The 22,027-nt window shown below is 39.6% G+C and overlaps 1 protein-coding gene across 2 annotated transcripts in view; it reads right to left on the reverse strand.

Moving 5' to 3' along the window:
* Positions 1–3,657: 3,657 nt before the first annotated feature.
* The window catches only part of znf618 (zinc finger protein 618), a 39,393-nt gene continuing 21,023 nt past the window's right edge, over positions 3,658–22,027 (reverse strand). Inside the window, exons 8-14 of one of the 2 annotated variants that reach the window (XM_084413654.1) lie at positions 20,360–20,449; positions 14,418–14,510; positions 12,756–12,800; positions 12,379–12,456; positions 11,437–11,472; positions 10,879–11,004; positions 3,658–5,951 (exon numbers count right to left, since the gene is read on the reverse strand). In XM_084413654.1, coding sequence (XP_084269780.1) covers positions 4,420–5,951; positions 10,879–11,004; positions 11,437–11,472; positions 12,379–12,456; positions 12,756–12,800; positions 14,418–14,510; positions 20,360–20,449 — 2,000 coding nt within the window. In that variant the 3' untranslated portion in view covers positions 3,658–4,419. The remainder of the gene's footprint in view (positions 5,952–10,878; positions 11,005–11,436; positions 11,473–12,378; positions 12,457–12,755; positions 12,801–14,417; positions 14,511–20,359; positions 20,450–22,027) is intronic. The other variant, XM_084413655.1, reaches the window with a different exon arrangement.

Raw genomic sequence — 22,027 nt, forward strand, 5'->3', positions numbered from 1 at the left:
GATACTAATTAATGTTGTACATCCATAAATAGTTGTGATTTAAACAGTGTTTTATACTTTCAGAGATTAGTATTTGTCAACACAAACTTGACTGCTGCTCAAGAGCATTTGAACAGTTTTCATGTTTCCCCAGAAATGCACACATTTGTCAAAAAAAAAAAAAAAAGACACCTTCATGAAGTCTGACATATTCATAGACTGAGTTTATCAAAATAGTTGAAATGTTTGATTAGAAAACAGAGGTAAGATGTTTGGAGACTCTTTGCAAAGACAGATTTCTGAGACACTTCTGCCCTCTTGTGGTGACAGAGAAAGACGACAATATTCAAAAGCAGCTGTTTATATTTCTGGGCCAGGTTTATCAAAATAGTTTTTACATATGAACATTTCTGCACATGCTAGCCAGTATCATCATCTGTATTTTGGGTTAATGTGAGATACCAAGTCTGATCAACATGCGTCCCTGCTCGGTTTTGTACGAACTAAATTCTTAAAGTCACCATGAAATCCTTCTTTTTTTTTTTTTTTTTTTGGAATATTGCAGTGTTTTATATCAATTATCCGCGCAAGTAATTTATTTTATTTTTTTCATGTGTCTCGCAACCATCGTAACTTCCCCTCCCTCTGGCAGTGACACTTCTTCTCTGATAACGTGTTTACTGGCGCGAGGGCGGGGCAACCTGTCACTCACATGAGATCCACCAATAGCAAACCACAAACCATCCAATCAATTCCCCATTGACAAAATCAAGCCCTGGCCTTTTGTTTTCAACCCCGTTCCAGAAGCCGTTTCACTCGGATAGTCACAGTAGGGAAGAAACGACTATTGCAAATTCTGTTTCATGCTAACTTTAAGCAATTCAGGCCCTACGGCTGCGTTCACACAATGGCTACGAACACATTGGAGCTAAATACGGTTGTTATTCCTTTGTTGAGTGCTTTGTATTGGAGCCAGACTGTCAGACTCCTACTTTGAAAATAATGACTGGAACGATGCTCAAAGTCTGACATCAGTCAACCTAGATCAATTATCTCGGTCTTATTGAAAAAGATATTTCAAAGATGGCGGAGACAGACGAGCATAGCAAAACATTAAGTTTATAGCCTAATGCAATATATAAAGATTCCTTGATTTTTTTTGTTTCCACTTGTCGTTTTAAAGTTAACCCTAGCATTTAGTGCTGAGGTCTTCAACCTTGCTCCTGGAGACCCACTGCTCTGCAACGTTTATTGCTGCGTTTAACTCCACTTTTGGACATACACTCATGAACTTCCCTGTGCACTTCCAATGCCGCCATTTTGAAGTGCGTTCAGCTTCGTCAAGTGGACGAGGGAAGTTTATTTGGACAGACCCTTGACCCCTTGATTTTCAAAGAGGTAGTGAGTCTACTCATATGTACACTTCAGGCAGATCCATAGACCACAATGCATCACGATTGCAAGGTAAAATGACTTGCATCCGAGTGAACAAGATGGGCAGAAGTGAGTGAGGCAAGGGCATAAAAAAGTGGACTTAAACACTGCCTATATCCAACCTGCTTCCGCTTGTGATTTTCAGTGATCCTGAAGAGCTTGATTAGCTGGTTCAGGTGTGTTTGATTAGGGTTGAAGCGAAACTGCAGGACAGTGGATCCCCAGAACAGGGTTGAAGACCTCTGATTTAGTGTTCATTACTTTTTTGGCATGTGAACATGAAATATTCATTGTGGGTCATGGCACTATCTTGTGGTGTAATGTAATTCACATTGAGGTCAGAAGCAAGAAATTTCAGTTGTCACCTCTGACTTCATCTGAAACGCGGTAATAATCCACTCTACAACTGACTTGACTTCTGAAAAATCTCAGGTATTGACAACAGCATTACCATTAAATCCAAATGGTATGCACAAAAAAAGAAACCAACAACTTGTTGTCAATGACGCAATTAAAAGCGTAACAGTCTCTACAAGAAAATAACAGGTAAAGAGGTACATGTTTTGACTCATTTGCACATTTTGAGAAGTCTCTCTCTCTACGGCAAAATAAACCAAAAAAAAAAAGAGCATGCCATTTAAAACCAGCAGCTTCACGAGTATTAAGAAAACACCAAGCGCCTTTGTCAATGGTGGTTTAGTTAAAATTGCACAATATTATGTGTCTTTGGTCGCTAATCTTTGGTCAAACATAGTGGACACCAAATAGATTAAACTCTTGTTATACATGTTTCTTGTTCACAATCATGAGACCAAAACGAGTGTTTGCTCTGGTTATCTCAGTCAATTCCAAAATGTTGGGGTGCGTACCATCAAGTGTTTGGGATTAACAACCGTATTTGGTGTAACTTTTCAAATTGTTTTGTACCTAACAACAGCAGAGAATAACGACAGGTAACTGGAGTCAGTCCCCATTTAGGCATGCAAATATCTTCAAGATTTTGTATTTACTTGAAACGATTCATATATGTGGTCAAAAACTCTTCAGTTCTGTTTTCCCCCCTTGTAGACTTTAGTCCCTCTCTGTCCCACCACACGATACTATTATGCATAACCTGAGAGGTCAACGGGCCCAAGCGCACACCTCATGCTAAACCCATTTCAGTGTGATTGACAACTACTTGACTGCCGTTTTGTTCCTTTAGCACACACAACTCAACTGTTAATTTGGTTGTGACTCCTGCAAATCTGAGTTAATCCCTTTTGTAACAGAATACGGTTCTCACTCTTGTATAACTGATCGGTGAATGAACGGAACCAGATTTAGCACTCAAAACAGGACTGACAACTGTATTCTGCTGTTGTGTGAACGTAGACTATACGTCTGTAGATCTCTGCCACTTTATTAAAGATAAAAAACTCTTATATTGTCTGCATGCATATCTGTATAATCACAAAGATGTTCAAGGCATTAACAAGACAAACTATATAATACTAAATCACACCTTTCCTTGGAAAAACTACTGCAAAATACTCTTGAAGATCGTTTATTTTATCATGGAAGTGAAAATTGTTACTTCTGTTCGTTGACTAGAACAATTTTGAAATAAACAGTTGTTCAAAGGCAGTGGAAATTTATGAGGGCGAAACAGTTATGAGGAAGCATGAGTTTTATGAGATAACTCTACAAATTTGTTTGGAAACGGCAATTATTCACAATGACAAACTACTTTTAAACCATACTTTGGTCCTAATCTAGGCAAAGTTTTCTCTAGTTAATGTTATCTCTAATCTAATTACCTGCTGAAGATAAATGAGGAAAATAATAAGAGAAATCCAGTGCATAAATAATGAAATATTTGTTTAGCTTTATCCTCTTAAAATGCATTCAAACAATAATGCAATCAGCTGCTTCTGTTCAGCGAGGTTCGTACTGAGACAGTGAGAGACAGACAGTTTCTGCATTTCATAGCCCTATTCCCACTTTTTCAAAAAAAAAAGATGAGGAAAAAAAGAAAAAGAAAAAAAAGATTATCAGATCAACTGGACCAGAACTTAACACAACATCAGATCATTCCCATACACCTCCATAACCCAATATTATTGGAAATCCAATCTTGGGGTTTAAGTGGCCGTTTCAGGTATTGCAGATTGTATTGTAGAAGGAAATGATCCCAGTGAGCTGTAATGGGGAAAAAGGTTGCTACAAAGGTGCAAGGCATCGAAGTCAGCTTGTGAGTATAACTTCTGCTACGGAACATTTATTGCAACGTTATTGTGAGAACTGACAAAGAATTAAAATAAATAATTGCAAAACAGTTTACTTATGTGTGACCCAAGTATAAATTTGAGTTCTGCTGGGCTAAAACTCCTGAGTCTGAACAAGAGCTTAACACACTCAAACCGGTTAACTGAGATTATTGAATCAGGGCCTGGCTAAGACAAGACTTACACCTCTACAGCTTGACCTGCCCACTAATAAACCGCTAAAGAGAGGTATTGTTTAGCTGTCACAGCAAAGAGTGTTTGTGGTTTTCATAAAGGCGTTGTTGCAAAAAAAATGGCTTTTTCTAAGTACCCCGTTTTTTCCTTCTCTAGATGGAAAGTTGAAAGTAATTTCAATAATCCATTAACTGAATTTCAGATGGGTTCACAGAAAGAAAAGAAGGATGGATGAACCACATACTGTAAAACATCACAATTTTAAGTGGTAGTTCAACTGAAACATCGAAAACACAAGTTCACATCCGTGTCCACGGGCAGACTGTATTTTCATCGAGTTGCTCTGTTGTCCTTGCCAAAGTCAAGCTATGGACTGAAGGGGTGTTTGAGAATTAATTGTCAATGTACCTTTCCTTTGTAAATCTCTATCATGTGCCACATTGATAGACACTTACGGTAAATCAGGATTTTCGGAAGGGGTAAAGAGAAGTGATGGTACATCTGCTTCAAAAAGTCTCCATTTCAAACAGTCTATGGTGCCATTAGCTGAAAGCCCTGAGCCGTCTCAAGCAAAATTACTCTTGAGGAAGACCAGCTTGTTCATCTCCTCCGCAGAGACCTGCTGCTTTTTCTTCATAGCTAAGGTCTGCTCGCATATGCTCACACACTCCCCATGCACAGCTACAGCCGGTACAGCCAACAACCACAGCGCTAACCGCGACAGCCTGGGGTATCTGTCCATGACCGAACTCCAGTACTGCAGCAGGTCACCTGTGCCACTGAACAGTGGCTCGCCGAGGTACTGGAACAACTCTTTTCGTACCTGTGGCTCTTCAGCATCACACGATGGCCTCTCTAATCCACAGTCCAGACGGCCACGCTTGGGTGCTGACAGCCCTTCGCCATCCCGCTCATCCACAGAAGTACCTGCAGAACCACCGCTTCCCGCTTCCCTCATATTAGCAGCCATGTCACACACCCTTGTGATAATATCCTCGTGCTGATACGCGGGGACTGGCCGCAGCTTCAGCTGCGGATCCAGGATCATTGCGACTTGATGGATACGTTCCACTTTGAAGTTCTCCTTCAGGGCTTCTAGGAAGTAGTGGCAAAGCTTACTGCCAGCACCCACTTCACCGGCTTTAGAGGTGAAAAGTTTTTCAAGACGGAGGTAGACGGGAAGGACGTGTTGGATTGTGGGGCAGCGTTCCACACTCAGCTCCTGCACTGCCTGTCTTAGCGGCGCAAGCAAACATGCAAGCGTGCCAAGAAGGTGCTTATTCAGGCCTTGTAATAGTGGCACTGTGCTCTTCGAACGGCCGTACGCTTCGCAAGTGGCCTCGAAGTTCTCGTGAACCTTGAGCAAAGCCTCCGCGACTGAATCCCAACAGGGCGGAGCAGTAGACTCTTCCCCAGCTTTCCCTTCATTACTGAAGCTGGTCGTTGCAGCAATATCACGGCACGTAGCCAAAAGCTCACCTAGTTCATGGAGCCCTCGTGCTTGCAGGCTGCGACGACCGAGAACAGCCTGAACCGTGGCAGTTAGAGAGCAACCTGCGCAGCGAAGGCCAACTCCGGTGCGACCGCAAAAGGCCAGAGCAGACAAGCGTGGCTCTGTCACGTAGACCGTGCGGATTTCTGACATGACAAACTCCGACAGAACATTCTGGACCCAGTGGTGTATCTGCTCAGGACTCTCCCTTAAAGAGGCCTCCTTGAGTCCCAGCACATAGCGTCGGAGTCGCACACCCTCTACTTGATACGCTGTTAGCAAATAGCAGGAGTCTGGTCCTATAGTCTGAGAATGGCAGGTCACTGCAATGCCCAAGGAAGAGTTGGAACCCAGGGCGCAGGTGACTTTCACTTTGACCTGATTGTACATACGGGGGAGCTGTTTTAATGCCAGCGAGCTCATATCTCCCAGGGCTTCACGAATGGAGTAGGCCCCGTTACGTGAACCTGTGTCCACCAGGGTCTGCGCAAGTTTTAGGAAGTCTTTGCTGCTGAGTACGCCAAGAAGGCCAAGGTCTACGCACATTACTCTCAGTAGACGTTCAGCCACTTGTTGTCTCTCCTTTTCTGGGAGTAATCTGTTCTCTGCAAAAGCAGAACAAGACAATTTAATTAGTTTGTTATCTCGACACGTTAAGTGACCTTACAAAACATCCATACATAACAGCAACAGTTACAATCCATCATATGAAAACAAAAGTACAGTAAAATATTGCTGCGGCACATACAAGAGTAACACAAGATACCTAGGAAGGATATATACCGTAAAACTTCAAATAATAGCCGAGTCCCAAATAGACGCCTGTCTCTTTTACACGCCTGCTGTGGCTACAGGTTTGGATAAATAAAGGCTGGTCTCAAATAGAGGCCTGGTCTGTTTTTTTTGTTTCGGGTTGTATTTAATCTTCTAAACCCATCAGATCGTCTGTTTAAATGGATACTCCACTTTTTTTGGAAATAGGCTCATTTTACAACTCCCCCAGAGTTAAACAGTTGAGATTTACCGTTTTGGAATCCATTCAGCCGAACTCCAGGACTGGCGGTACCACTTTTAGCATAGCTTAGCATAGATCATTGAATCGGACAAGACCATTAGCATCTCTCTCAAAAAAATGACCAAAGAGTTTCGATATTTTTCCGATTTAAAACTTGACTCTTCTGTAGTTATATCGTGTACTAAGACCGAAACATTTTCTAGGCTGATATGGCTAGGAACTATACTCTCATTCCTGCATAATAATTTAAGAAACTTTGCTGCCGTACCATGAGTCCAGCAGGCGTAATGATATGACGCAGCGCCTGAAAATAGTCCCCAGCTCGGTAACTTCCAACGTGACCGGGACCAAGTTTGTCTAACCTATTAGACCTATTTTCAGGCGCTGCGTCATATAATTACGCCTGCTGCACTCATGGTACGGCAGCAAAGTTTCTTGATTATTACGCAGGAATGAGAGTATAGTTCCTAGCCATATCAGCCTAGAAAACCGCAACTTTAAATTTTCTGTCGGTCTTAGTACACGATGTAACTACAGAAGACTCAAGTTTTAAATAGGAAAAATATCGAAACTCTTTGGTCATTTTTTTGAGAGAGATGCTAATGGTCCTGTCCGATTCAATGATCTATGCTAAGCTATGCTAAAAGTGGTACCGCCAGACCCGGAGATCGGCTGAATGGATTCGAAAACGGTAAAACTCAACTGTTTAACTCTGGGGGAGTTGTAAAATGAGCCTATTTCCAAAAAAAGTGGAGTATCCCTTTAAGCCAGTTCTATGGAGCAGATTGCGCACGCAAGAGAGCCCTGCGCATCTGGGCGGGAGCTGTTAGCGCAAGCAAGGCAGGCAGAGTTAGCGGAGGCCGGAGAGGGAGAAGTGGAGGAGAGCGACCAGGAGGAGGAATTCGCCAATGAACTTGTAGTTGAGGATCGCGGTGATGATGATAGTGATGAATAGGGTCCTTTTGTATCACATGATTGCAGTTGTTTTACAGGGTAGCCTTCATTCTTTCTTGTTGATGTGTTTCGGGCAACTAGTTCATAGGCTCGATGGATATTACCGGTAACTTGTATTGTTCAGCCCATGGCTGTCACATCGTTTCGTTTTTTTTTATGCTGCCAATAATCTAAAGGGGGGTCGCACACCGTAAGAGAAGCGCAGCGCCGCGTCGCGTCTATGACAACTCAAGGTATCGCACACCAGACGCGCACTTTGTCAGTTTATGGCCAGCAATATTGTTATGTTTAAGGATATTATGGAATTAATATCATGTCTGTACTGTTATGATTGTACTGTACAATTAAATACAATCGTTGCTTAGTCTGAATTCACTTTACCTCAGAGCGTCCGTTAACTGAATGAATTGAGAATATCACCTGAAAATCCGATAACATCAGCAATTTTCATTCAAGCAGCTGATTTCTGTAAATGAGTGTACAACTGAATGTATATTGGAGCACAGGGTGAAGTCAGTATACATTGACGACGATTTGAGACAATGTACACTCATAGAGAATAATGTGTTTGAATTTTAAAGACGTGGCGCTGCGCTTCTCGTCTGGTGTGCGACCCCCTTTAGACATTCGGAAATATAGTAGGCTAATTCTTACATAAACTGATGTGTTTAACACAAACACAGATTTGGTAACCTCCTACTGTCATGCTTTCCGTCTATCAGCCTATGCTATTTGGATCTTTATCTCTAGGCCTACACTCAACAACATCTCTACACTAAATTAAAGGCCTGTCTCATATAGACGCCAGTCTCAAATACAAGCCGGTGCAGTTCGGCGATTTGGGAAAATGAAAGCCCGGGCTATTATTTGAAGTTTTATGGTATGGCATTTTTGAATTTTAAAAATCTGTAGATAAATCTTGAAAAGTGTGTGTTGTGGATTAATCTGAGTCACCTCAGATTTTTAAATGAACGTAGAAAATCAATAAGGACACCTACAATAAAGTTGCAGTAAGCAATTTCTGAGAAACATTGTTGATATTTGATACCAACCCAAACAAACACACCCCTCCCTTCATTGCTCCGCCCCCCAAATGCAGAAAACACACAATGCAAGATTGGATGTCTCTTTATAATAGCTGAAGCAAAGCAAAAAATGTAAGTATATAGTACTAGTACAAGTTTATACAAGCAAGAGTTCAGTATTAGCCGCCAGCAGCTCCAGACAAACAATAGCTACGTTTCCATCCCCCTTTTTTATGCGCATTTTGAAGTATCGGATCAGAAACGAGTGATGGAAACGCCACATTTCGGGGGGAAAAATCCCTTTATTCGCGAATTAGTTTTTATGCTCGCTTGAGGTGGTTTTTGACTTGTGCGAAAAAGAGTTCATGTGAATAATGGGAGATGGAAATGCATTTGCTGAATAAATTCTGACGTAGCGAACATTAAACCCACGTGACTAATAGGTTGTTTCCTCATGATGGGAATTCAGGCTCATTTTAGGGAACCAGATCATTTAACCAGTAATAAGAGGGGGGGGGGAAACGTATAGGCTAATGTAAAACTATCGAACACTATTGCTCATGTATGGAACATTTTATTTATATTGAACTATTCTAAATAAAACCATTCCAAGCAAATCACACTTAAAACAGAAAACATTTAGACCTATAAGGTTGTACGTTACAAATTCTACATTCTGCCTTTATGTTGTCTATTAAAATGCATCCAAATGCTACTTCATTTGCGATTATTACTCATCTTGTTTTCTCACCCAATATTAAGGATGATCTTTTCACCAAACTGCTCGACCACACACACTCCATGCAGTGACTTTAGTGTGTGTTATGTTAATCTGTAACTGTATTGTGCGTGAGATGAATCGAGAGCGCCGGGGAAATGTCATCACACGCGATGGCATGCACATACACATCAAATAACATTCATCTAGTGACTACTTGACATATGGCTGAGCAGTGTACGAAAGGATAATCATATTATTCAGATGGGAACCGACTCTCACGTTCACTTAAAGTAGCCGGCTCATAGAGTGGAACGACACATCACTTCTGTTTCTGCTGATGGGGTTTAATTTACTGTTGGTTACTAGGTTACCAATACCATCATCATCCGCTTGAACAACTTGATGGAAACAGCCTAATTCGCATTTGTTTTTTTGCGAACTTTGAAAAGATTCACTTCAAGTTTGGATGGAAACCCAGCTAATGACATTCAAAACTGTCCTGTTACTATAGCTAACATTACAACAACAGCATATCTTGGTTCGGTACTCATGTACAGAGCAGATATAACGCAACCTCAGCATCTTTTTACAGGCCTTCCTGCTTAGGTCGCTCAAGCGTTGGAAAGCTTTTCTAATACATTAACGCGGTTCCTAAAGCTCTTGCCTGTTCATAAACATTCTTTTCCAGTGATATTGATCTGACCTTTACTCTTTTATAATGTCTCTCAACCATCTCTCTTTCTACAGTCTTTCTTCAAATCTCCCGCTTGCTCACTCTCTCTCCTCCCCCATCATGAGTGGACACGCCCCCTACTGCTGATTGGCTCACTCTCTCGCCTCCCCAACCATGTGTGGACACGCCCCCTACTGCTGATTGGCTCACTCTCTCTCCTTCCCAATCATGTGTGGACACGCCCCCTACCGCTGATTGACTCACTCTCTCTCCTCCGCCATCATGAGTGGATATGCCCCCTACTGCTGATTGGCTCACACTCTCTCCTCCCCATCATGAGTGGACACGCCCCCTACTGCTGATTGGCTCACTCTCTCGCCTCCCCAACCATGCGTGGACACGCCCCCTACTGCTGATTGGCTCACTCTCTCTCCTTCCCAATCATGTGTGGACACGCCCCCTACCGCTGATTGACTCACTCTCTCTCCTCCGCCATCATGAGTGGATATGCGCCCTACTGCTGATTGGCTCACTCTCTCTCCTCCCCAACCATGCGTGGACACACCCCCTACTGCTGATTGGCTCACACTCTCTCCTCCCCCATCATGAGTGGATATGCCCCCTACTGCTGATTGGCTCACACTCTCTCCTCCCCATCATGAGTGGACACGCCACCTACTGCCGATTGGCTCACTCACTCTCCTCCCAAACCACGAGCGGACACGCCCCTGTCTGCTGATTGGCTCACTCTCTCTCCTCCCCCATCATGAATGGACACACCCCCTACTGCTGATTGGCTCACTCTCTCTCCTCCCCCATCATGAGTGGACACGCCACCTACTACTGATTGGCTCACACTCTCTCTCCTCCCCCATCATGAGTAGACATGCCACCTACTACTGTTTGGCTCACTCTCTCTCCTCACCCCTCATGAGTGGATACGCCCCCTACTGCTGATTGGCTACAAGTGTGTTTTGGTGCTTGGTCCGCTCCACTTTCCACAGCGTTTCTCAGAAATTGTTTACTGCACCTTTAATTTACTTTGGAACAAACAAACTTTAACAACAACACTTTTTACTGAAACATTTTCCTGAATGAAATGAGTGCGAATGGATTCTGGTAGTGGTGGTAAGAAATAACTCACGAAAAGTCGGTGGTACGTGGTTCCTCTGTTGTGCCTGCTGAGGAGATTTCCACATCTGCTCCTGTGTGGCCACAGGCGCTTGGGAAGGCTTCGGAGAATCATCTTTAACATGGTTCTCATTATCAGCTAAAAGGGGAATAAAAGGAATAAAGACAACATGTTATGTACTCATTCTTGGAAAAAGTGAAGGTATTCAATGAAAACCAACAAGAGAAATACACTGGGGTGAAACCAACTTAGAAATCAGAAATTAGAATGATTAATTGATCAAGGTCCACAAAGAATAGAGTTGATTTTGACAGAAAATCTGCATAATTGACCTGAGCATTATACAATTAACCAACACATTTCATAGATATATAGATTTTCCATACATTTTAGTTTGAAACCAATTCATTTTAAAGTAACTCAATGTGCAAATAACCATCTTAAGCCCGCTAAATATTTTAGTGGTAAACCACATTTTCTTTCTTTTCACTGCAGGAATTTCCATGACTTTTCCTGGCCTGGAAACACAATTTTCACCTAGAAATGAAAATGTTGTCATCATTTACTCACCCTCATGCCGTTCCAAACTTATTCTTTTCTTTTCTTCTGTTGAACACAAAAGAAGATATTTTGAAAATTGTTTCAGCTGTTTTTGTCCATGTTATAAGTCAATTTGTCTGAACGTTCATCTCCGAAATCAAAATAAAGGTAGTGTGAAATTTATCCACATAGTCTTCTGAAGTGACAATCACTTTTTTAACAGATTTTTAAACAGAAATGTAAGCTTTTATTCACTCCCGAATCAAATCCTTGATCAGTGCATGCATACAATCAAATATGGTGACAAAAAAAAAACGTGTGTGCCATGTGATGTGCGAGAACCAGGTTTGACATTAGCTGAGATTTGAGGTTGCCATATTTGTCGGTGTATTGTGTGCGTTTGTGATGATCAGTGTTTTGATTTATGAATAAAGGCATACATGTCTGTTTGGCTTGAAAGCTTGAACATTTTAGGGGTCCATTGACTTTCATAATAGCAAAAACAGCTGAAACATTCTTTAATATATGATAATATATCCTCTGTGTTCCGCTGAAGAAAACATCATAGAAGTTTGGTATGACACAACAGTGTGTAAATGATGAATTTTATTTGGGTTGAAATATTTTGTGATGACAGTGTTAAACAAAATGGCAATGTCGGGAGTGTGAGCTTGAACAAATGAATGACGAGAAATAAAACCGTGTGGAGTTTTTATGGAGTTGCGCAGATACATGCATGCATATGAATAAGTGATGAGTAAAGATGTTAAGATAGTTTACAGATGTAAAAAGCACATGATGGAAACAAACTCAATATGCAGTGCACACACTATACAGTCTGTAAAAATGCGCCCTTTGCATTGAACCGTTACCCAAGTGGTGATGCAAAGAAATAATGTACACAAAACAGAGCGAGTCCAAATTTGGATGAGCTCACAGCTGAAAATGTTTTCATTTTCTGGGCTCACTCACCAGCATGGGACTGCATGTGCTCCAGGAGGTTGTTGTAAAACTGGAACTGAATTCCACAGGCTCCACACGTGTAGGTTTCTGGAACGAAACGTCCAGTTTCTCTCAGAACACAGAAATGTTCTCATAACAGAGCCTCACATCAGAGCACTACATACAGCTAACAAATGTAGGTCAGCATCAGGCATTCAGGAAAAAGGTTTTTACTTAAAGGTTAAGAAACCTGCAAGGTTTGAAAGCCATGCAAATGGCATAAAAATGATGGGCATGAGTGAGGTCAGTCATGATTTACAAAAACTAAAAAACAGACTATATGGAGCATGAAATGAGTGATATCAAGTGAAAATGAAAAAGGTACAACTGATTTCCACAATACATACTCTGAGGGCTGGGGAGGGAAGCATAGGTCCGGCTGTTTGGGGTATCTGGAAGACAAATAATTCATGTCATTTTTTTTATGATGAGTACACTTCCATGCAAAGTGCAACACTGGGACTGGGTTCAATAATTACTCGAACTCTTTAGTCGGACATTAAGCCTACTGTCTCACTTGATGAAAATTCTAAGGAATCTAAATTATCATCATGATCAAACATGGTTATTCCAGTAATCTACTACATGTTCTGTTGTTTGATTGATAAATCATACCTTTTAGCAAGTTAAAGTGCAGTCTAACTCTAAAAACGTCCAAATTCAGTTTGTGGTTCACGTCTTTTTGCTGTGAAATCTAAAGTAAATGTAATAAGAATAACGTATTGCCAGTAATATTTCAATATGTAGTAACTAATTGATTATCAATATTACATTTGTTTTTTGAAAATCACGTTCAATCGTGAGTCTCAAATATGATCATCAGGCTTTAGAGGATTATTATATTATATTATTAGAGGTGCATTATATGTTTTGAAACTACAGAGCTTTGACCATAAAACAGCATTTAAATATCACCTTACTAAGATTATTATCGGCTGATATAGAGTGACGAATGATAATTATATGCGTTTTATGCAAGTATCAGCTATACTGTTATTAAGATCTCACTGATTTATTTATATTACAAAATTGCACATTTTTGCTCTGTTTGAGACTAAATAAATTCAGGGTGCGTTTGAGTTGCATATTCTCACTATATCACACAATACGAGTCATAAAAGCCTGATGCATTAAACATGCACTTTTTTTTGGTTGATTTCGTCTAAATTTTCAATAAAACTCTTCCATTTGAAAACAGGGCAGGGTATTAAGCGGCTCTCATTTTTGTGTTGCTGGTTGGTGTACATTATTCTCTACTGTAGTTCACTCATGATTTCTGTGATAAAATGCACTGGAGGCTTTCCCAGCTTTGATCAAACCCATTTTGTTTGACACTCGTATTTGAACAGTTGAAGCTCATGTTTATATAATTTCATTTCCTAGTTTGTAGAGATGTAGCTCCAGTTGAAAATCTGCCAAATGGTGCGCCGTCTTCTGATCTTTTAGTCTGATTTTAATGGCAAAGCAGTTTGTTTTATGAATCTGCTGCAATGCAATACAGCCCTGGCAAATGAATAGTGGAGCCGCACAAATTAAATTGGACAGCGCCGCAAACCCACAACCGGTGAGCAAATGATGTTACACAATTCACAAGTGAAAAAGGTTACCCAATCATAACAGGGGTCACATACTGTAGATATAGAAATAATTGAAATGTAGCACAGAAAACCGCCTGTTAAAGAGTCAGAAAAGTATTGGAAAATGTACTTTGAAAATGTAATTCGACTGTTTTGAAGCAATCAACCTTGAGAAACATGAGAAAAAGAAAAAGTGTTGAATATTATGTGCCCTTTAAGAGACAATATAGTGAATACAAGGATCAAACTCATTTTCCAGTGAAAGCATCTACACGTGCATGAAGCCGCAAAAGATACGGTTAATTTAAAGGGGAAGCAATGTGATTGTGGAGAGAGACACTGCAGACCTGCAGATTATGACTCTCTGAGCAAAGTGCAAACACTTTACGAGATTCAAAGGTCAAAGATTTCAAAGATTTCAATGTCACTTACCACTGGAGTTCTGGGAATTGTTGATGTCCGCACGACTGGACTGGCCTGACTGGCTAGACATTTTCCCTTCCATTTTAAGGCCATAAGTTCCTTCTGCAGTGCGAAAATCAAATCAGTCAAAGTTGAGAAATAATAACTAAATGCTCATTTTGTCATCTTTAGTGCATCGCTCAAAATAAAACAGGCACTTTCCATGAATAGGGAACTAAAGCAATTTCTCTTTGATTTCTGAGAATTGTAAGTTGATCAATAACTTCTTTTTTTTTTCTTTTTTTTTTTGACAAGCAAATTGTAAATCTCAAAAGATGTCATTATAATATACTAGATGTTTTACCAGTGCTTGATTTATGGAGGGCTCCTACAAAACTGAAATAGATTTTTTTTTTTTTTTACTTGTCTGCTGCCTTTCACATTTCATGATAGTCGAAGGTTTTGCAACTCCATCAGATATTAATATACATTTTCCTACAGCTCTAGAGAGATCAAGTCACATGACAATTGCTCCTCGGGTGTCTGACTCAAAGAAACAAATACAGATCGACGTCCAGAACTGAGTAGCCATAGCAAAGATGCAAATGCCATTGAGATATGCACAGATTTGGAGGGAATGAAATCATTGCCCAAAACAGTGATGTTCAATTAGCGTTTACTAGGGGCGTAACAATATATTGAAAATGCAATACAAAAATGCAAAAATATATATCGTGGATAGTGACAATATATATACAGGTGCTGGTCATAAAATTAGAATATCATCAAAAAGTTGATTTATTTCAAGAATTCAACTTAACAGGTGAAACTAATATATTATATAGACTCATTACATGCACAGTGAGATATTTCAAGCCTTTATTTGTTATAATTTTGATGATTATGGCTTATAGCTTATGAAACCCACGAAATCAAAATGACCCCCGACGAAAATTACATGAAATCACACAGTAATTACACAGTGATACCATGGTCATTGAACCAGGTTTTGGTTCTTTTGGCAGTGTGGGCAGGTGCAAATCCTGCTGGAAAATGAAGGAAGCATGAAGTGCTCTGGAAATGTCCTGGTAGACGGCTGCGTTGACTCTGGATGTAATAAAGCACAGTGGACCAAAGTCCTCTTTTCTGATGAGAGCAAATTTTGCATCTCATTTGGAAACCAAGGTCCCAGAGTCTGGAGGAAGAATGGAGAGGCACACAATCCAAGATGCTTGAAGTCCAGTGTGAAGTTTCCACAGTCTGTGTTGGTCATCGGCTGGTGTTGGTCCACTGTGCTGTCCACTCAACGCAGCCGTCTACCAGGACATGTTCAGAGCACTTCATGCTTCCTTCATTTTCCAGCAGGATTTGCACCTGCCCACACTGCCAACATAACCCAAACCTGGTTCAGTGACCATGGTATCACTGTGTAATTACTGTGTGATTTCATGTAATATTCTAATTTTCTGGGATTTTGATTTTGTGGGTTTCATAAGCCATAATCATCAAAATTATAACAAATAAAGGCTTGAAATATCTCACTTTGCATGTAATGAGTCTATATATTGGTTTCACCTGTTAAGTTGTATTCTTGAAATAAATCAACTTTTTGATGATATTCTAATTGTATGACCAGCACCTATATTGTATATAGTCCACCCAAAATAAAAATTACTGTGTGAGAAAAAAAATAAGGTGTTCAGAGTTTTAGTGTCAGTACTACATTACACTACTATATATAATGTTGAATATAATGTATAATAATGCAATGGGGGAATATTTGTGTGTTCTGATAATGCCAAATGTCTGATGTTACCAGTAAAAGCGTCCTACATTATTTTAAATATATCTCGTCAGTGACAGAGTGCAAGCTTTTTCGTCTAAAATAATTCTGTATTTTCAGCTTCAGAATTATGAATATTGTTATTCTGGTGTCTCTATTGTCCTGTGCTTTGGGTTTCAGCACCAAGTCCAAGCCTGTTCATTTACACACACAATGTAACACCAAATTTAGCATTTAAATCAACAGTTCATTTTTTGTTAACCTTTTACCATATGTCTTGGAGTATCGCAATAATATCGTATCGTGAGCTCAGTATCGTGATATGTATCGAATCGTGACATGAGGGTATCGTTACACCCCTAGCGTTTACGCAACGTGGATCACCGATTTCTTATTTCTAATCAATCCTCGTATGGACTCTTAAATTCACCATGAAATTAATCGCAATAGTAATCTTGAATCAGAATAAGTTCCTCTTGCAGCATCTCTTCTCTTCTCTGATGATGAGGGCGGGGCAACCTGTCAATCACACGAGATCCACCAATAGCAAACCACAACCATCCAATCAATTCACCACCGGAGGGAACCTTCCCTGGAATATTAACTTTACCCATTGAACTCCATTTCCCATAATACCGCTTACCTGGGACTGACTGCGTTACACACCTGCACCTCATTTACACACACTCATATAAGCCACTTCCACACACACATTCAGTGCGAAGTCTTGATTCTGCCCCGGCCATCATTTCTGAGCGTTTATTCCCGTGTTTGATTTCTGTTATTGACCTTGGACTGTTTATCGTTTCTGATTCTCTGCTGCCTGCCCTGACCTGGATTGTCTATTGATTCCTGATTCTTGCTGCCTGCCTCGACCCTTGCCTGTTCACCTGGTTTGTCTCTGCCTAGCCTGCTTCGCCCTGTCTGCTGTGTTTGACCCTGCCTGTCTTGACTACTCTCTAATAAAGCTGCAAATGGATCCCACTGTCTCTGCCTCATCACAACAGCAGCCATTTGCTAAAATCATTTAAGGTCTTTTTTTTTCTCATTATTGTACACACAGCACCCCATATTGACAGAAAATTGTTGACATTTTTGCACATTTATTAAAAAAGAAGAACTGAAATATCACATGGTCTTAAGTATTCAGACCCTTTGCTGTGACACTCATATATTTAACTCAGGTGCTGTCCATTTCTTCTGATCATCCTTGAGATGGTTCTACACCTTCATTTGAGTCCAGCTGTGTTTGATTATACTGATTGGACTTGATTAGGAAAGCCACACACCTGTCTATATTAGACCTTACAGCTCACAGTGCATGTCAGAGCAAATGAGAATCATGAGGTCAAAGGAACTGCCTGAAGAGCTCAGAGACAGAATTGTGGCAAGGCACAGATCTGGCCAAGGTTACAAAAAAATTTCTGCTGCACTTAAGGTTCCTAAGAGCACAGTGGCCTCCATAATCCTTAAATGGAAGACGTTTGGGACGACCAGAACCCTTCCTAGAGCTGGCCGTCCGGCCAAACTGAGCTATCGGGGGAGAAGAGCCTTGGTGAGAGAGGTAAAGAAGAACCCAAAGATCACTGTGGCTGAGCTCCAGAGATGCAGTCGGGAGATGGGAGAAAGTTGTAGTAAGTCAACCATCACTGCAGCCATCCACCAGTCGGGGCTTTATGGCAGAGTGGCCCGACGGAAGCCTCTCCTCAGTGCAAGACACATGAAAGCACACCTGAAGGACTCCAAGATGGTGATAAATAAGATTCTCTGGTCTGATGAGACCAATATAGAACTTTTTGGCCTTAATTCTAAGCGGTATGTGTGGAGAAAACCAGGCACTGCTCATCACCTGTCCAATACAGTCTCAACAGTGAAGCATGGTGGTGGCAGCATCATGCTGTGGGGGTGTTTTTCAGCTGCAGGGACAGGACGACTGGTTGCAATCGAGGGAAAGATGAATGCGGCCAAGTACAGGGATATCCTGGACGAAAACCTTCTCCAGAGTGCTCTGGACCTCAGACTGGGCCGAAGGTTCACCTTCCAACAAGACAATGACCCTAAGCACACAGCTAAAATAACGAAGGAGTGGCTTCACAACAACTCTGTGACTGTTCTTGAATGGCCCAGCCAGAGCCCTGACTTAAACCCAATTGAGCATCTCTGGAGAGACCTGAAAATGGCTGTCCACCAACGTTTACCATCCAACCTGACAGAACTGGAGAGGATCTGCAAGGAGGAATGGCAGAGGATACCCAACTCCAGGTGTGAAAAACTTGTTGCATCTTTCCCAAAAAAACTCATGGCTGTATTAGATCAAAAGGGTGCTTCTACTAAATACTGAGCAAAGGGTCTGAATACTTAGGACCATGTGATATTTCAGTTTTTCTTTTTTAATAAATGTGCAAAAATGTCAACAATTCTGTGTTTTTCTGTCAATATGGGGTGCTGTGTGTACAATAATGAGGAAAAAAAATGAACTTAAATGATTTTAGCAAATGGCTGCAATATAACAGTGAAAAATTTAAGGGGGTCTGAATACTTTCCGTACCCACTGTATGTATATATATATATATATATATATATATATATATATATATATATATATATATATATATATATATATATATATACACACACACACACACACGCATGCATACATACATACATACATACACATATTATATATATATGTGTGTGTGTATGTATGTATGTATGTATGCAATGTTCATATATATATATATATATATATATATATATATATATATATATATATATATATATATATATATATATATATATATATATATATGTATGTTCAATATACCGTATATATATATATAGTTTTCCTTATATACTGTAGATTATTTAAAACATCAGTGAATCATTACCCTAACTCTGTACGACTACAGAGAACAACCCCGATTCTCGAAATTTGCTTCCAAATGCACCTCATCTGCGAAAGTCATTTCACAAAAGGCTGACATATAAATGGATGTATAATATCTCATCAAATGATAAAGCTCTTAGGTTGGGTTGTTTACAAATTAATTGTTGGTTTGTTTTTTTGGACCGATTCCCCCAAACACCCACGCCAAAACTCATTCTGCACGAATCACATAAATGACTTATTTTTGGCTTCAAAAGTGGAGAAAATCACTAAAAGGCGAAGACAAAATATGTTTACGAGTTCATAAAGTATCAGAAATCAAATGTATGCAATTTTTCTTCTGAGGTTTTAACTGGAAATGGGGATGATAATTGAGAATTATTTTGGCAATTTAGAAAAAAAACGCTATTGTTTGACATTAGCACATGATAAAAATCTTCTTTTTTTTTAAGTAATTGCGGCTTTTTAATCTCACAAATCTGACTTTATTGCAAGTTTACATCCCTCAATTCTGATTTTATATCTCACAATTCTGAGAAATAAAGTCAGAATTGTGAGATGTAAACATGTCATCTAAAAAAAGGGTACCTTATTCATGGAAAGCGACACACAACAAACTCATTTGAGAGTGATAAGTGGAAACTTATTTGATAAATGCTGATGGGCGAAGTAAAAGCATCGCAGAAAAGTGATACATTCCCATATTTATACATTTACTGGCAATGACTAGCCTATGCCAATAATAGAGAGTCTGAAATGTTTTCTATGCATAAGATTTTAATCACCAAACATGTTTCACTGACAATAAAAATCACAGGCATTTATCAATTATTGATAATAAAAAGAACATGCTTTACCAAACAACAATTTGCATCTCCCTGCAAAACCATGACTCTTTCAAATTTCAATACAAATTGAAATTTAATTCTGGAAGCATCACTACAGTCTCTCTGACCCACTTCTATATTTTCACCATACTTTAAATAGCTTTCAATGTCAAACTCAACGCAGGACTGAGAGAAAAATGAGAGGAGAGACGAAGGACGAAGATAATAGGAGAGGCTTTGCAGTAACAATTTGAGGTTCATTGCAGACAGATTGGGCATTTTTACAACAGGAATTATGATCTTGGTTATTGCGTTTCCTAGTAGTTTCGTGAACAAGCTTCCACAATCTCCATATTTAATGATTAGAGCTATAGATCATTTACAGCAAGTGTCTAATCTATAAGGTCTACCACAGCTTTATTTCATCCATTCGCAGATAAACACCACAAAACACTGAAGTGAGGTGAGGACTTACTCATCGGAGCGTGAAGAGCCACATGCTCCTGATAGGGGTTGAAGTATTTGTACTGTTTCCCACAATACTCACACGTGTAACTTCCGGTTTCTTCAGGACACAAAATACAGTAATTAGTCAACATGCAGTGATTAGCCACAGACGCTTTACCACAAACTCTCCACTTAAACCATGATAATCTGTCATCATTTACTCACCCTCATGTCAATCCCAACATGTATGACTTACTTTCTGAAGAAGAATGTTTCAACTGTGTTTGTCCATACTATGTCCATACTAAGTCAATAGGGTCCAAATCTACATTGGCACCCATTGGAGAAAAAACAAAATCGTATTCAAATAACAAATAGACCTGTATTCAGCTCTGCAGTGACATGAGGGTGAGAATATAATGACAGAATTTTTTTTTTGGTGCACTGTTCCTTTAAGCCAGTGGTTCTCAACCAGGTGGACCTCAACACAGCTTAATGGTTTAAAACAAGGCATTAAAAATAAAGCTTTAAAACAAACTTTAAAATAAGCTTATACAAAAAAATTAAATGCATTTGAAGAAACAGGGTTGTCTTGGAAAACCTGGATATGTGCGATAGCCTGATTATGTTCGTTTGACAAAGCCAACATACTGATCTACTATTTAAGCTTCTTCTTCTGAGCCAAAATTGAAAGAGTCTCTTATCTTTATCATCAACAACATGCTAATTCATGCTAGAAATATGCTAATTCATGCTAGCAATGTGTTAAATCATGTTAGCAACATGACAATTCATGCTTGCAATGTGCTAAATCATGCTATCAATATGTTAAAACATGCTAGCAATGTGCTAAATCACACTAAAAATATGGCTAGCAACTTTCTAGCAACATGCTAACCATGTTAACAACATGATAAAACATGTTATCACCGTGTTAAAACATGCAAGCAACCTGCTACTAATGGTAACATGTTCATATGTGCTAACAATGTGTTAATACATGCTAGTGACATGCTACAACATGCTAATTCATGTTAACAACATGTTAAATCATGCTAGCAACATTTTAAATAATGCTAGCAACATTCTAACAAAGTGATAATCATGTTAACAACCTGTTAATCATGTTAGCAAAAAAATGTAATCATGTTAACAACATGCTAATCGTGATAACAACATGCTGATCATGTTATCAACATGTTAGGACATGTTAACAACGTGTTAAATCATACCAGCAACATGTTTTTTTTTTGTTTGTTTTTTACTTTGAGTAAAACCTTCAAACTTCAAGCTGTTCAAAGTTCTTTTAAACTTGCAGACCTTGTTTTGTCGAACTAGTTTTAAGAGTTTTTTTTTTAATGACCTGGAAAAGACATGCATTTAATAATATTCATGCTAGCAAAGTGCTAAATCATGTTCGCAAAGTGCTAAATCACGTTAGCAACATGCTAATTCATTCTAGCAATGTGTTAATTCATGCTAACATGTTCAAACTTGTTAGCAACATGTTCAAACATGCTAGCAATGTGCTAAATCATGTTTGCAACATGTTAAATCATGCTAACAACATGCTAATCATGTTAACAACGTGTTAATAATGCTAACAATATGTTACAACATGCTAATAAAAAAAAAATTCTGAGTAAAACCATTAAACTTCAAGCTGTTCAAAGTTATTTGAAACTTTCAGACCTGG

The sequence above is a fragment of the Rutilus rutilus genome, assembly GCF_951802725.1.
Source record: "Rutilus rutilus genome assembly, chromosome: 7".
Classification (NCBI taxonomy): Eukaryota; Metazoa; Chordata; class Actinopteri; order Cypriniformes; family Leuciscidae; genus Rutilus; species Rutilus rutilus.